The 15,804-nt window shown below is 39.6% G+C and overlaps 1 protein-coding gene across 2 annotated transcripts; it reads left to right on the top strand.

The window, feature by feature from the left end:
• Positions 1-223: 223 nt before the first annotated feature.
• On the top strand, positions 224-15,021 carry hira (histone cell cycle regulator a). Of its 2 annotated transcripts, none has more exons than XM_073860638.1 (25): positions 224-534; positions 1,083-1,145; positions 1,875-1,985; positions 3,684-3,774; positions 3,934-4,028; positions 4,106-4,201; positions 4,493-4,653; positions 4,786-4,953; positions 5,077-5,190; positions 5,531-5,601; positions 5,692-5,797; positions 7,108-7,326; positions 8,079-8,164; positions 8,253-8,435; positions 8,673-8,828; positions 8,923-9,127; positions 10,772-10,864; positions 11,126-11,274; positions 11,362-11,523; positions 11,655-11,713; positions 13,060-13,159; positions 13,350-13,472; positions 13,806-13,969; positions 14,059-14,147; positions 14,420-15,021. In XM_073860638.1, exons 1-25 carry the CDS (start codon positions 498-500, stop codon positions 14,534-14,536), a joined length of 3,018 nt encoding a protein of 1,005 aa, XP_073716739.1. In that variant the 5' UTR covers positions 224-497; the 3' UTR covers positions 14,537-15,021. The 2 variants fall into 2 exon arrangements, with proteins under 2 accessions (XP_073716739.1, XP_073716738.1); XM_073860637.1 differs by having other exon boundaries at positions 226-534; positions 13,054-13,159.
• Positions 15,022-15,804: the final 783 nt, after the last annotated feature.

Genomic DNA, 15,804 nt, shown 5'->3' with positions numbered 1-15,804 from the left:
TAAAGCAATGTATCACAGTAGTCACGTGGTGCTTTATGCTTCAAATTCATATTAACATCCCTGCAGGGAAACAAGGTTTTTGTCAGTGACATCTACTTTAGGATTGTAGCAACTATTATGATCTCCTGAATGTATATTGCTGAACTGCTGCTAATATTGTTTTGCTTGTGCTTGTATTACTCCAGATTTATAACGACTCCACGTAATTAAGGAACAAACAAGTTCGTCCTTTGTTTCCAAGGGAACTTCTGGGCAGACGGCGAACTTCCGGCGTGACTTCAGTCTCTGCAGCTTCACGCGCAAAGAGGGATGAGAGAGAGACCCGCACACACCGAGAAAGAGAGAGAGACAGAAATGGAGTTCAACTGAGCAACAAAGTAACGGATGAGCCGCAGCACTTGAAAGGCCGGCGGGCGGACGCTGGGAACGAAGAGCAGAGTGAGATCGCGGCTTGCAGACGATACTTTTATTATTGATCGGCTTTGATCAGCCCGGAGATGAAGCTCTTGAAGCCGAGTTGGGTCAATCACAATGGTGAGAGAGAGAGTGTTTGTGCAGGAATCCGGGCGCTTCAAGTTGCGCTTTTGTTATGCGGAGAGACGGATCGGGTCTCTTATGTAGGGCTGTTGTTGCACCCCGGTGCTCTAATGCACATTTTTGGGGCATAGGAATAACGATAAACCGATATTTTAAGCTTGGTTGATTTTAGGAAGCCAAGTGTGAATTGCTTGATGTACACACCACCCATTTTGAAATTTGAAGTTGCTGTGACAGGGGTCGATGAGATGTGTGAAATGCACTGTTAAAATAAGCGCGTTGTTGCGTTAAGAGAGATGGTTGCATGATAAACAGATTGTAAACAAACGTGCGCTCTTTTATGGAAGATTAGTTAAGGGGTTTGTTGATTATGTTTGCTTATTTGCATATAAATAAGCACTGCTTTCAATCCTTGTTATAGCGCGCTTTTTGTGTTTCTTTTGCCTTTTTGGACTAGTTTATATGTATTTGTAGATTTGTGCTAATTCCTCTGGCCTCTATATATTATTTACATCCTTTAATAAATATTTGTTTCACGTTTCTAGGTAAACCAATATTTTCAGTTGACATCCATCCAGATGGAACTAAGTTTGCCACAGGTGGCCAAGGTGAACATTTTAAATCTATTGCTTTATCTTCTCCTGTCATTCTTCAACCCAGTGGTTCTCAAACTTTTTGACATGCGACCCTACTTGTTTAAGGTGCATTTCTTTGTGGTCATCCCGAAGAATATTTATGACACAAAACAATCTCAAACAATTTTTTTTTATTAATCAAAACAGAGAAAATTATACAGTGCTGTTGCTGTTTAGTAGCCTTATTTTTTTTATATTTTACACAGAATTTACGACAAATTAAGGTATTTTATGAAATGTCATAAAACTGGGGCCCCCTGGCACCATCTTGTGGCCCTCAGTTTGAGAACCACTGCTTTAAAGGCGGGGTGCATGATCTCTGATCTTTTGATAGACCTGCCCCACACATACGCAACCCATGCAACGATGTCGGTTAGTAGACACGCCCCTTGTGTTTTTCAAAAGTCATGCAACCCCACCTTTAACCAATCATCTAGCTAAGTGTTTGGTTTACTCCAATAATTTAATACCACATAATAATTTTGACCTAGTTTGAAGAAAAGTAATATTTTTAAACTCCTTCATAGTAATATGTACAAGTACAGTACAAAGATCCCAATTTTTCTTAAATACTTCACCAAAGACTATAGAAAATTTGTTATAGGATCACTGCTGTGTTGCACAAAGATGTACAAGAATTACAAAACAATTTAATCAGGTTGTCGGTTCGTTCACAATTTGTTTGTATGTTTTGATTGACAGGTGAAGACTCCGGAAAGGTGGTCATTTGGAACATGGCCCCGGTTATCAGGGAGGAGGATGAGAAGAACGAGAATATTCCAAAATTGCTTTGTCAAATGGACAATCACTTGGGTACAAAGAGATGTTTTACCATTTCAGATTTATGACAGCATGGACAAAAACGGCATTGACTGATTTCACTGTTATGCTGCGTTCACACCCGCCACGTTAGAGGCGTCAAGCGCGAGTGATTTCAATGTTAAGTCAACGTAAATACGCGTTGACGCGCGTATGGAGGTCTCGCGGCGGGCACGAATGAAGCATTTAGCGCAACGCGATTCCGCCTCATTCGCGAGTAAGACGCGAATTGAGCGCGAGTTGAAAAATCTGAACTTTGGTGGAAAAACGCGGCGCGTTAACAAATCAGGAGCTTGCTCTATTGTGACGTGATAACAGGAAGCGAGCGGAGTCGCAGAATCCCTTTCCATGACGCAAATTTCATCATGAATGTCTCGATGACTAGAATTTCAAGTGCGACTTTCACGCACGAATGAAGTGTGTCAAAATGTTCAAGGGTCCAACTACGCACGGTAGATGTGAATTTTATGCCTCAAACGCGTCTGGTGTGATCCCACAGTTAAAGCGATACTCCAGCCAAACATCAAAACCACCCTGTGATTTACTCACCCTCCAGCTATTTGAGATACATTTGTCCACCATCTTTCCGACACATTTGAAGTTATTTTAATAAATGTCCTCGCTCTTTCAAGCTTTATAATGGTCGAAAACAGGGATTAAGGAACATTTCTGACTTTAACCCCCCCATCCATTCTTTACAAAAATAATCCATACAGCTGCAAGGGGTTAATAAAGGTCTTCTGAAGGAAATTGATGCAATTTTGTACGAAAAATATACATATTTCAAACTTTGTAACTATAATCACTAGCTTTCGGTAACGACGCCATACTGGACTTGTGTAATTCACAAGAGCGTAGTGAGCGTTTTTGCCATAGGTACTTGGGCAGTGAATCGCAGTAGTCCAAGGTCGTGTCATTACCGGAAGCTAGTTATTATAGTTTATGAGGTTTGTAATCTGGATATGAAGAGTTTCGTTGCAAAACGAGATAAATCCGTTTTTTTTAATTGTTCAGAAATCTCGTTTTTTGGTTGTGCATTTCAATTAATATCAATGCAACTGCAGTTGGTTTGTTTTGATTTAAACCTTCATAACTTAAAAAATACAGCTAAGTAGCACCATAAAACAAAATAATAACATGATAACATAATATTAAACATGTTTGACAAAAATGTAAAAAAATGGATTTATCTCGTTTTGCAACGAAACTCTTCATATATTTCTTACAAAATTGCATCGATTACCCACAGAATACCTTTATTGACCCCTTGAAGTCGTGTGGATTACCTCTGTGAAGGATGGATGCACTTTTTTGGGGGTTTAAAGTCAGTTGTTGTTCCCTGATCCCGGTTTTCTACCATTATAAAGCATGGGAGAGCAAGGACATTTACTTAAATGTACTTACTTAAACGGATTTGGGTAATTTTGATATTTGGCTGGAGTATCCCTTTAATGTCATTGAAGATTTAAATTTATAAGGAGTAAATGTAGGATTTAAGTATGTCCTCCTAATATTTTAACTGTTGCGCACATATTTTGACAACATATTTTGGTTCAAAACCTCCAAAATGGATCATTCGGAGAATCTGTTGGTTCTTATGTAGGCAGAAATGAACTATTGGCAGGATGTGAGAGAATGTGTCACCCTATTGAATATGCAGTATCTAATCAAATGTTTTATGTAATGTTTCAGCATGTGTGAATTGTGTGCGCTGGTCAAATAATGGCTTGTACTTGGCGTCAGGAGGTGATGACAAACTTGTTATGGTGTGGAAGCGAGCTGCGTAAGTAAAGTCGACCCATTTTATGTCTCTCCATCTTTTTGTGCTCACGTTTTCAATGATGTGCACACTGTTCATCATCTTTCTGTTGTTTATGTCACACAAACATGCACTTACGGACAGACTTCAGAAACTATATGTGGTGTTTCTGTTGTTGAACAGGTTCATAGGTCCGAGCACAGTGTTTGGATCCAGCAGTAAACTTGCTAATGTGGAGCAGTGGAGATGTGTCACTATTCTGAGGAGTCACACGGGAGGTGAGAAACTTTGTTCATGTGGATGGTGTCTCGATTTTTGGCAGCACGTGTGTAATTCTGATTAAATCTGATTCCAGATGTGATGGATGTCGCCTGGTCACCTCATGATGTCTGGCTCGCGTCATGCAGTGTGGATAACACCATTGTTATCTGGAATGCTCGGAAATTTCCAGGTGGGCCAAGAGTTGGAAATAGTCACGAACCCTCATATTGTTTGAAAACCAGGATGCTATCTTAATTTGTACTTCATTTGAATTGATCCTTTTTTTAAGATAAAGCACTAGATATACTATTCAAAATGAACACACTTTGGTGTAAATTTTTTTAATGTGAAGAGCGGCACCTGTGGTTACTTGCCTCGGGCACCCGTTACCCCTTTTCCACAGGGCTGGCTCCATGTCAGCACCAAAACTGGAGCAAACGTTATGCTAGACCTGTCACTGATTTATTTGTATATGTCACAGAGATCGTGACCACTTTAAAGGGACATACAGGGCTTGTCAAAGGCCTGACGTGGGACCCTGTGGGGAAGTACATTGCCTCTCAGGCAGATGACCACAGCCTGAAGGTCTGGAGGACCATGGATTGGCAGCTGGAGACCAACATCACCAAACCGTTTAGTGAAGTAAGACTTTCCAACTCCATCAGTTTATGTTTGGTCAAAAATACCAGCTCTTGATTGGATTTGTGATCTTATGTTTGCTCACTTTAAATTGCAATCTCTTGTCTGTTTTTTGTCTCTCCTGCTTCCTCTCAGTGTGGTGGCACCACACATGTACTGAGGCTAAGCTGGTCTCCAGATGGTCAGTACCTGGTTTCAGCTCATGCCATGAATAATTCCGGGCCCACGGCTCAGATCATCGAACGTGACGGCTGGAAAACCAACATGGACTTTGTGGGACATCGAAAAGCCGTCACCGTAGTGGTTAGTGTTGTCTCGCATTTGGCAAACTTCACAGAGATTTGATTCATTTTTGTATTTAGCATAATTTTGTTATCATTTCTCTTTGGTCTGACTTACGGATTCTTATTCTTTGTCCAACTGCAGAAGTTCAACCCTAAGATCTTTAAGAAGAAACAGAAGAACGGCAGCACGCCCAAACCTAGCTGCCCGTACTGCTGCTGCGCCGTGGGCAGTAAGGACCGCTCGCTCTCTGTATGGGTACGATACTCTTTACTACATACTTATATTTTACCCATCATCCTCTACATGGCATGACTACATCAAAAGAGAAGTCTGACAGATGTAAACAGACACAATGTGAAAAAGCAACAAGCAACAACCTTTTGTCAGGTGCTTGGTGTACCTATTTTTTGCTATAAAGCTCTAAATTTATATAAATTTCACCACCACATAGTATATAGCGGTATATTGCGATGCTCTGTGATGTTTGTAGATGTATACGCTATTTTGCTTGTGAAATACAGAAATGTTGTGTGGTCATATGCTGTATGATTTAGTCCCCTAATTTGCGGATTTCATGTTCGCTGTTGTTTTTCAGCTCACCTCACTTAAGCGCCCCCTGGTAGTCATCCATGACCTTTTCGAGAAGTCCATCATGGATATTACATGGTAAGAGAACAGTGTTTGCGTAAACTCACTGCACTGTAGTGTGATTATCATTTAATCTTGAGAATATTGTGAATGGTTTGTGTCTGTCAGGACTTTAAATGGGCTGGGACTGCTAGTGTGCTCCATGGATGGAACGGTGGCCTTCCTGGACTTCTCTCAGGATGAACTGGGAGATCCTTTGAGCGAAGAAGAAAAGGTAGATGGGTGCTCAAACACTGGCACGTACAAACAGATCAGTGACCGAGAAGTAGCGTAGCCTAGGGGTTAAATGATTACTCCACTTTCATAAAAATATCCAGGTAATTTCTTACCCCATGTCATCCAAGATGTTTATGTCTTTCTTTCTTCAGTCGAAAAGAAATTAAGTTTTTGAGGAAAACAATTCAGGATTTTTCTCCATACAGTTTACAGTTTTAGTGCAGTTTAAAATTGCAGTTTCAATGCTGCTTCAAAGGGCTCTAAACGATCACAACCGAGGCATTAGGGTCTTATCTAGTCTTATCTTCGACGGGATTATGTAATACGTAAGGTCACGCTGGCACATCACAAGGCTAGTGAAAGACAAGAAGTTGTGGGTAAAAAGTACTAATATTTATTTTTTTCGCGAAAATTATAATTGTTTTGCTAGATATGACCCTTGTGCCTCAGTTGGGATCGTCTAGAGCCCTTAGAAGCAGCATTGAAACTGCATTTAAACTGTAAAATGTTGAGGTCCACTATATGGACAAAAATCCTGGAATGTTTTTCCTCAAAAAAACCTACTTTTTTCTCGACTGATCAAAGAAAGACATGAACATTTTGGATGACATGGGGGTGAGTAAATGATCAGAATTTTTTCTATGAAAGTGGAATATTCCTTTAACTCATTCCCCGCCAGCCATTTTTTTTTAAAGTTGCCCGCCAACATTTTTTGTGATTTTCACAAAAGTTTCACAAAATGCCTTTTTCTTTTAAAAATATATAAACATACAAATATATCAAATGAAAGAACAGACCCTCTGCTTTCAAACAAACAATAAACAAACAAACAAAACGGGAAAAAAAGATTCATTTTATCTGTTTTTTTTTCTCTGCTTATGAATGCTTAAATATGGGTATTTTTCTTTAAAAAATATATTTTTTTTTTGCAAAAAGCTGAAATAATTGCATTTTTGTGAAGGAATTTTGTTAGAGATCAGATTCAGAACGATTATCAAAACATACACAGAGTTTAAAATTAGTAAATAACATTTTGGCTTCAGTTTTTTTATTAATTGGGTAAGTGCCCCATCTAGTGGATAACCGCAGATTAACATAAATATTTATCAGGAACACATTTTTTTATGCAAATGTTTTCTCTTAATTGACAAGATAACTCGTCAATGGTGGGGAAAGAGTTAAAGATACCCAAAGGTTGCAGGTTCAAGGCGATTCATGAAGGTGCCTGTAATAACTCTACTAGAAGACCCTTCAGCAAAATCACATGAAATGCTGTATGATTATTTTGTGTTGTCTTTATCTTTGCAGAACACTATTCATCAGAATATCTATGGAAAGAGTTTGGCTATTACTATGGAGTCGCATCTTTCCAGTACAATCATTGAGAACCCAGAAATGCTGAAGTATCAACAGGACCGGCAGGCGAACCAGAACCCTAATGGAGCTCAAGGAGGTGGCCTTGAGACCCAGACACCTAAACTCACTCACAATGTGCTTAACGGAGAGTCCCTGGAGGACATCAGAAAGGTTAGAAAATAGCTATGTATAAAATAACTACTGAATAATCAATATACATTACCGTTAAAGGTTACATTATTAATATTTTTTTCACATTGTAGAATGAAATGGCACAGATGTGACTTAAAGGAATAGTCTACTCATTTTCAATATAAAAATATGTTATTACCTTAACTAAGAATTGTTGATGCATCCCTCTATCATCTGTGTGCGTGCGCGTGGGCGCTGGAGCGCCCTGCGGCGCTTCGATGGCGTTTGGCTTGGCCCCATTCATTCAATGCTACCATTTAGAGATAAAGTTAGAAGTGACCAAACACAACAATGTTTTTCCTATTTAAGACGAGTAGTTATACGAGCAAGTTTGGTGATACAAAATAAAACGTAGCGCTTTTCTGGGCGGATTTAAAAGAGGAACTATGTTTTATGGCGTGATAGCGCTTTTGGGAGTATATCGACTCGCCTGAAAAGTCCGCTCCCCTTCTCACTCTCATAATGGGAGAGGGAGGGTGTTACTGCGCCGAGTCGAAGTACTCCCAAAAGTGCTATTACGCCATAAAATATAGTTCCTCTTTTAAATCCGCTTAGAAAAGCGCTACGTTTTATTTTGTACCACCAAACTTGCTCGTATAACTACTTGTCTTTAGTGTATTTAGTGACCATGTGAACTTTGTATGTGTAGGCAACAGTTGTTGGATATGAATATTTTAATTACAGTGCATTGTTTATGAAATGTCTGAAAGATACTTGTTTCGATTGGGCAGAACCTCTTAAAGAAGCAGGTGGAGACCAGAACCCCAGACGGCAGGAGAAGAATCACACCTCTCTGCATCGCGCAGCTCGACACAGGGTAACAAACACGCACAACAACACCTCTAAAATTACCATTCAACTTGATCACTGCATGCATTCAGTGGATGGATTGCTTTTGTCTTTAGGGACTTCTCGCCAGCATTGTTTAACAGCGTGCCGATCCTGCCGGGGTCGTCGGCATCCACCCAGCTGACCCCTCAGATCTCTTCAGATTCCAATACGGCCAACTCGCTCGGCCTGCGTCCGTCCCACGAACCCTCCACCACCTCTCCTAACAAAACTATAGAGGAGAACAAAGACGGCGGAGCGCGTGCAAAAGTGTGCATTTGTTAAACATATACAGTTCATACAGATATATAATTCGTCCCTTTTTTTTTACAAATATATTTGTATTATTAAAATGTAGATCAGCTTTGGTGCTATTTTAGTGAATGCAAGTTTGAATTTGGCCTGCATCATGTACTGATTTTGTCCCCCATAACAATCCTATCGCCTTGTTTTTATATTCCTTATAAATGAAAATCTTCTTTTATTTTCAGCGGAGCTGTAAACTCAGTTGGTATAAAATCGAATCTGCTGTTGACGTCCGGTTCCAAGATCGAGCCAATGAAAGCGCTGGACTCACGATTTACTGAGAGGTCAAAGGCCACACCGGGGGTCACTACTGTACCTCCTACTATGGGTATTACCCCACTTGACAGGTACTGATGTTTCTGTGGTACATAAAGTTGTTGTTTCTTTGAGAAATCTTAAGAATAATGAAACGACTGAAGATGTTTTGTGCATCTGTCTTAGGGCAAAAGACACTAGCTCTGCGAAAGAGCCAAAAGGCAAAGATGACACCAGCAGCGACAGTGATGACAAAATCATGGTGAAATCGCTCTCTATGGCAAAGAGGAAAGGAGAGGTGGAGGGAGCAGAGGTAGTGGAGAAGAGGAAGAAGGGAAGGCCGAGAAAAGATGCCAAAATGATGATGCCCATATCACAGCCCTTTCCACAGGTGATACATACACTGTATTTTTAATATGTGACTCTAGACCACAAAACCATAAGGGTCAATGTTTTGAAATTAAGATTTATACAGGCAACAAATAGAATTTTTATAAAAAACTGCCGGGGTGAAGATTTTTAGAATTTCCGGTTGCAGCGTTGTCGTGTAGCCGTTGAAATCGGAATTTTTGGCCTGTGACTTGCCAGCCTGATCTCACAAGAAATCGTAAATATTTTTAAGAGTTGGCTAATTCATATAAATTTATATGAAGTTAATCGTGCAAAATCGTACGATTCTGTTGGAAAAAAAAACAACGAAACCAAACCCCAACGCCACAGGGGTTGGGCCAAATCCTACCAAAACTTACGAATGTGGTGGTATGAACTGATATGAAGTATCCAACTTGTAAAATATGTATGAATTCTCGTGAGATAGCGTTGGACATGCTGATGGGAAACTCTGCAATGGCTTTTGATTGGCCAACATGGCTTTACGGTTTTGGATATATCGCCGTCTGTTGATTTGGCATGCTATTGACAAGCGCTTCATACCAGATTTTTATGTGTTTGTGAGGACGTGGAGAATTATTTTTACCACGAAGCGTTTATTAAAATACCTGTGTACATGTGGACTAGACCTGAGGGTGCACAATATTTTGTAAAATAAAATTCCCTTTACCTCTTTCCCCACCAGTATTTAAAAAAAGTTTATATAAAGTTTAATGCCTTCCAGAAAATGTTCTTCTGTAAATATATAAACATACAATATATCAAATGAAAGATCAGACCCTCTGCTTTAAAACAAAAAAGTTTCATCCTATCTTTATTTGTTCTCTTTTTATCACCTCTCAAATATGGGTTGGTTTCTTCACAAATACCTAATTTTGAGCAAAAAGCTGAGATAATTGCTATTTTTGTGAAGGACTTTTGATAGAGATCAGATTCAGAGTGATCCTCAAAACATAAACAGAGTTGGAACTGTTTGCCATAAGGCTATACTTCCAGGTTTTATAAGTTGGGTAAGAGGCCCCCTGGTGGATAATAGCGGAAATACGGATTGCCGGAAAAACTTGTCATTTGGCAGGGAAGCATTTTCTCTCAATTGATGAGTTACCTCGTCAATGGCGGGGAAAGAGTTAATAAAACCTTAGCACTGCATCCAATCACAAAAAGAAAAGTTTTGATATATTTACGGTAGGAAATTTACAAAATATCTTCATGGCACTTGATCTTTACATAATATTCTTATGATTTTTGAAATGTGTCTCTCCTTGTGATGTCAGAAGGGGATCTTATTACAATAATACCGTCCCTTACGCTGCACTATCCAACCACGGCATTGCCATTTAGTGCAGAGATCAGCTTATTTGCATTTAAAAGGACACACCCAAAAATGGCACATTTTTGCTCACACCTACAAAGTGGCAATTTTGACATGCTATAATAAATTATTTATAAGGTTTTTGAGCAAGAACTTTACATACGTACTCCGGGGACACCAAAGATTTATTTAACATCTTAAAAAAGTCTTGTGAAATATCCCCTTTAAGACTGGTTTTGTGGTCCATGGTCACAAATGTGATCGTTCAGTGTGATTCAGAGTATGCATTAAGTTCAGTTTTGTATGATTTCTGATTGGTCTGTTTTCTTATAGACTCCAGTCACGGTGGAGAAGGAACCGTCTCGTTCAGCACCACCTGTGGTGGTGTTAAAACTTCCAACCATAAAGAAATCATTTAGCACTCAGGTGTGATACAATACACACACACACACACACACACACACACACACACACACACACACACACACACACACACACACACACACACACATATATAAAACTTCTCACACCCAAGATATTAGTGTTGCTATTAAGAGTCATGCAAATTTACAAGAAAACATGTCAGACGCTTTTCAAATTATCCACATATAAAAATGATCTTAAAATGAACTCACCCTCATGACATCATAGATGTGGGTCTTCAACCTGTTTCACCCGTGTGTTTAGGTGGGCACGGATTCCATCACGTATCTGGAGGTGGAGAACGAGGTGTCCGTGGTGTCTGGTGCTCGTCTCAGTCAGCTCAAATGGAGCAGAGAAGGCCGAGAGTGGGATACACTTCTGCCCAGTCGCATCATCGTCGCCACAGGAAGCAGGTGGGCACACAACACCAGGATAAAACAAATAGCTTTGTTTCTGATTTTGCCCTCCTAACTACAAGCATTCCCCCTCTGTCTTAACAGCGATGTCGTCGCCGTCGCGTGTGAGGACCGAACGCTGTCTGTCTTCTCTGCATGTGGGCGGAGACTTATCCCGTCAATCATGCTGCCTGCTCCCATGTCAGCGCTGCACTGCTCGGGTCATTTTGTCATGGCGCTGATGGCATCGGCCACGCTGTCTGTCTGGTACAGATCCTTACTCTCCATTTACAATAGACGCTCTAGGCATTTGCTTGGTTTTAAAGATGTGGTTATGTTTGTAAGGGGGTTCAAGTTCGTTTTTGAGACATACATTTCTGCTGTTGTGTTTTCTTCAGGGATGTTCAGAAACAAAGGGCCCTGGTCAAAAATGAATCACTGAATCCAATCTTAACAGGTGTGATTTATTCATTGTTTAGCTTATAAAGTTTCACTGATTTTGGGTGCACCCCAATTCGAAAGCTGTATCCTTCGAAGGATGCAGACTTTAAAGGCGGGACTCGGTCTTCAAAGGATGCAGCCTCCAAAGTCCACAAAGCGAACTGAAATAAGGCGCTCTTCGAAGCCTACAAAGGGAGTTGCGTCACCTGCACCCACCGCGTCTGCCAGCCGGATACAACAGCAGAGACGCTTTAGACTTTTAAAAATAAATATGGAGTTATATTCTCTAAAATAAAATGAAAAAAAATATATATATATATTTAATTTTATTTTAGAGAATATAATGTGTTAGTGCAGATTAAACTACTTAAAAGTATATCACATGTATCAAGCTTAGAAATAAAAAAATGCAATAATTGGCATAAATCAACATTAAAATATAATAATGGTAAAATAGTGACAAGGACCTTTGAAGGGACACTCTTCTTTTTTGAAGATATGCCCATTTTCCAGCTCCCCTTGAGTTAAACATTTCATGTTTACCATTTTGGAATCCATTCAGCTGATCTCCGGGTCTGGCGCTAGCACTTTTAGCATAGCTTAGCATAATCCATTAAATCTGATTGGACCATTAGCATTGCGATAAAAAATAACTAAAGAGTTTGGATGTTTTTCCTATTTAAAACTTGACTCTTGACTGTAGTTACATCGTGTACTAAGACAGACGGAAAATTAAAAGTTGTGATTTTCTAGGCCGATACGGCTATGAACTATACTCTCATTCTGGCGTAATAATCACTGACTTTTGCGGCCGTAACCTGGCTGCAGGATGGGCAATGATATTACGCACTGCCCGAAAATAGTCCGCTTGGGTACTTTCAATAGCTTTTCGTAATATCATTGCGCCTGTTGCAGCCATTGGGTATTTTTAGCGCAATGCTAATGGTCTAATCGGATTCGGTGGATTGTGCTAAGCTATGCTGAAAGTGGAACCGCCAGACCTGCTGAATGGATTCCAAAACGGTAAAAATCAAATGTTTAACACTCAAGGAGATGGAAAATGTCCCTTTAATTTGCAAAATATACACTTTTATTTAACTAAAGTTATGAATGTTTATTTTAAAAAAAACCAGACGTCACAGGCGCACATTAAATCTTGGGATATCCAACGCATTTGGAGGCCACATCTTGAGGCTTTTGATGGAGCCTTCAAATTGAGACAGCCTTCGTTGCGGTGCGGTGATGTCATTGGCCTTCGAATTGGGATGCACCCTTTAAATCAGTTGATGTGTATGTATTTATATAATGCTATATGACCCTAATGTCTGTTTTTGTCTTTATTTCACCCTACTTCAGGAACAGATGCTACAGTAAATCAGTCTCTGTTGACCCAGCAGGGTGTAGCTGTGGTTGGTTTGTCAAACGGCAAAACCTACTGCTTCAACTCATCACTGGAGACCTGGTGAGCACTTCATAAATGACATTTGTTTCCCCAGTGTGCTAGAAAACTCTTGTTTCAGAAAAGGGATGCTATTAATCTTCTTGGTGATTCAGCTTTTGTCATTGGGAGAAACTAAATTACAGTTAAAAATCAGCTAAATATGCTTTTTTTATCCATTGTGTTTGATCTCTTTACTGTTCATCTCTGTAAGGAATTTGATCGCAGATAAGCAGGACTCTCTGGTGCAATGTGCAGACTTCAGGAATTGTGTGTCCTCTCAGGAGGCTCTCGGCTCCATGGGGCCACTCGCCCTCACACAGGGCCGAAATTTAAGGTAACGCAAACCTCTTTTCTGATTGACCTATAGCCAATAAAGGCAGGGTGCATGATCTCTGAAAGCCAATGTTGACATTTGGAATCACCTAAACAAACACACCCCCACCCCAATAGAATCTGGACCTACTTTTGATAGACGCGCCCCACACATACGCAACCCAGGCAACGATTAGGTTAGTAGACATGCCCCTTACTGCTGATTGGCTACAAGTGTGTTTTGGTACTCACCCCGACTTTCTTTTCCAAAGTGTTTCAAAAATCATGCACCCCGCCTTTAAGCTGCTTTTAAAGACTTATTGTCTCTTACACGGTTTCTTGTTCTTTTTTTCAGTGCGGGGCGGTTAGCATCTCGTCTCTCGTCCGCTCCTCACCACTTACAGCAGGGAATGACTCTGGCGTTTTTGGAAAACCAGCTTTCCTCCACCCTCATCCTTCTCTCAGCGAATGAGTACAGACACTGGCTTCTCATCTACGCGCGTTTTCTCGTAAACGAGGGTGAGTGAGATGTAAATTAAGCTATAGGGTGATGCACTCCAGGCATTTTATGTCTTTACTGTCGGATTAAACTATGTGTATATCTGCAGGTTATGAGCAGAGGTTGAGGGAGCTTTGTCAAGACCTACTGGGACCAGTTCACAAATCCATTAGCAGCTCCTGGGAGCCCACAGTCCTGGTATGTATTTGTTTTACTTGCAACACATTACTTGCAGATTTCTGTTGCATTTTTTTTATAGTATGTGTAATAAATAATATACAAGTAATATGGGTTAGGGTCAGTAATTTCACAGTAAGGAGTGCGCACATAGGTGTATGTAGTATGAACAAGATTGTACAATAGTCTACCGAAATGCATGTTTAAAGCACAATATTGCTGCTCAGATTTGGCATTTACTAATGGTGTCTTGAATTTGAAGATTTTACTTATTTAAGTTGTCTCTGTTTTAGGGTCTGAGGAAGAGAGATCTGTTGACAGAGGTGTTGCCTGTGATTGGTCAAAACTTGAGGTTCCAGAGAATTTTCACGGAGTACCAGGATCAGCTTGAACTGCTGCGTCTGAAATAGCACTTCACCTTTGAACCTTTAATGTGCCACCCCAACCCCTTCTTTATCCGTACATCGGCTAAATACATCAGTCTGCTATTGCTTTTCCTTACAGCGCCTTCTGCACCTCATACATGGACACTAATTATTAATTCATGGATGACAATGTGTTTTTTTAATAATTAATTTGTTAAATAACATTTATTAATTATGATTGTAAATGTGACGGCTGTACGAAAGAGAAGATGGGATCATTTTAGATCAAGCGCAAAGTTTAAATGGCAGTGATCTTAAAACTGGATGTTTTTACTTCCCGGCTTCTAGAAGTTGACTTACGATCCATATTTTTTCTTCTTTTTTTTCCCAGTCATGCTCTTTCGGTTTCTATTTGTAAAGTCACTTGTCATTTATTTGTAAATGTTTGTAAAAGGCAATTTTGTTTTTTCCGTTTTCTATAAAATAAAGAAAATGGTAAACCTTCAATTAAAAATTTACCAGTCTTAAAATGTTTTGCTCTATCTGTCTCCCTCCTATATGTAAATGAATGATGCAGTACTACCTGGTTTGGGCAGGTGGTGGTAGTAGAGGTCTTTTGTTATCTATTTTTTATACTGGCCAAGAGTAAAATAAAAAAAGAGTAAAGCGTTGACAGTCTGTTAATTTTATAGATTGTGGGTTAAGCCAAATAAACTAATGTCTTACAGGGATTCTCAGATTTTGAGAAAGGCTTCTATAGGTAAATTTAAACCGGTGAGCTTTTGAAAAAGAAAATTAATAAACACACATGAATGACAAAAATTATAATATAAACAATAACTTTGGTTTGGTCATAAGGTGTCTATAAAATTGTTATAAATATAAAGATTACAAAGTTAAAGTCTGTGTAAAGTAATTTTTCAGAGAATTGTTTCTAAATGCATTATTATAGGATTAGTCCATTTTCTTAAAAAATAATCCAGATAATTTACTCACCACCATGTCATCCAAAATGTTGATGTCTTTCTTTGTTCAGTTGAGAAGAAATTATGTTTTTTTCTCATTTTAATGGACTTTAATAGACACCAACAATTAACACTTAACAGTTTTTTTTCAACGGAGCCTCAAAGGACCATAAACAATCCCAAACGAGGCACAAGTGTCCCATCCAGCAAAACGACTGTCATCCTTGACAAGAAAAATCACAAATATACACCCCTAAAGCACAACTTCTCGTCGAGATCCGGTCGTGATGCGCCAGGTGACCCCACACAATACGTCATGACGTCAAGAGGTCACAGAGGACGAACGCG

The sequence above is a fragment of the Misgurnus anguillicaudatus genome, chromosome 22, assembly GCF_027580225.2.
Source record: "Misgurnus anguillicaudatus chromosome 22, ASM2758022v2, whole genome shotgun sequence".
Lineage (NCBI taxonomy): Eukaryota > Metazoa > Chordata > Actinopteri > Cypriniformes > Cobitidae > Misgurnus > Misgurnus anguillicaudatus.
Note: the sequence above shows the minus strand (reverse complement) of the source record. Positions and strands in the feature narration are given on the sequence as shown.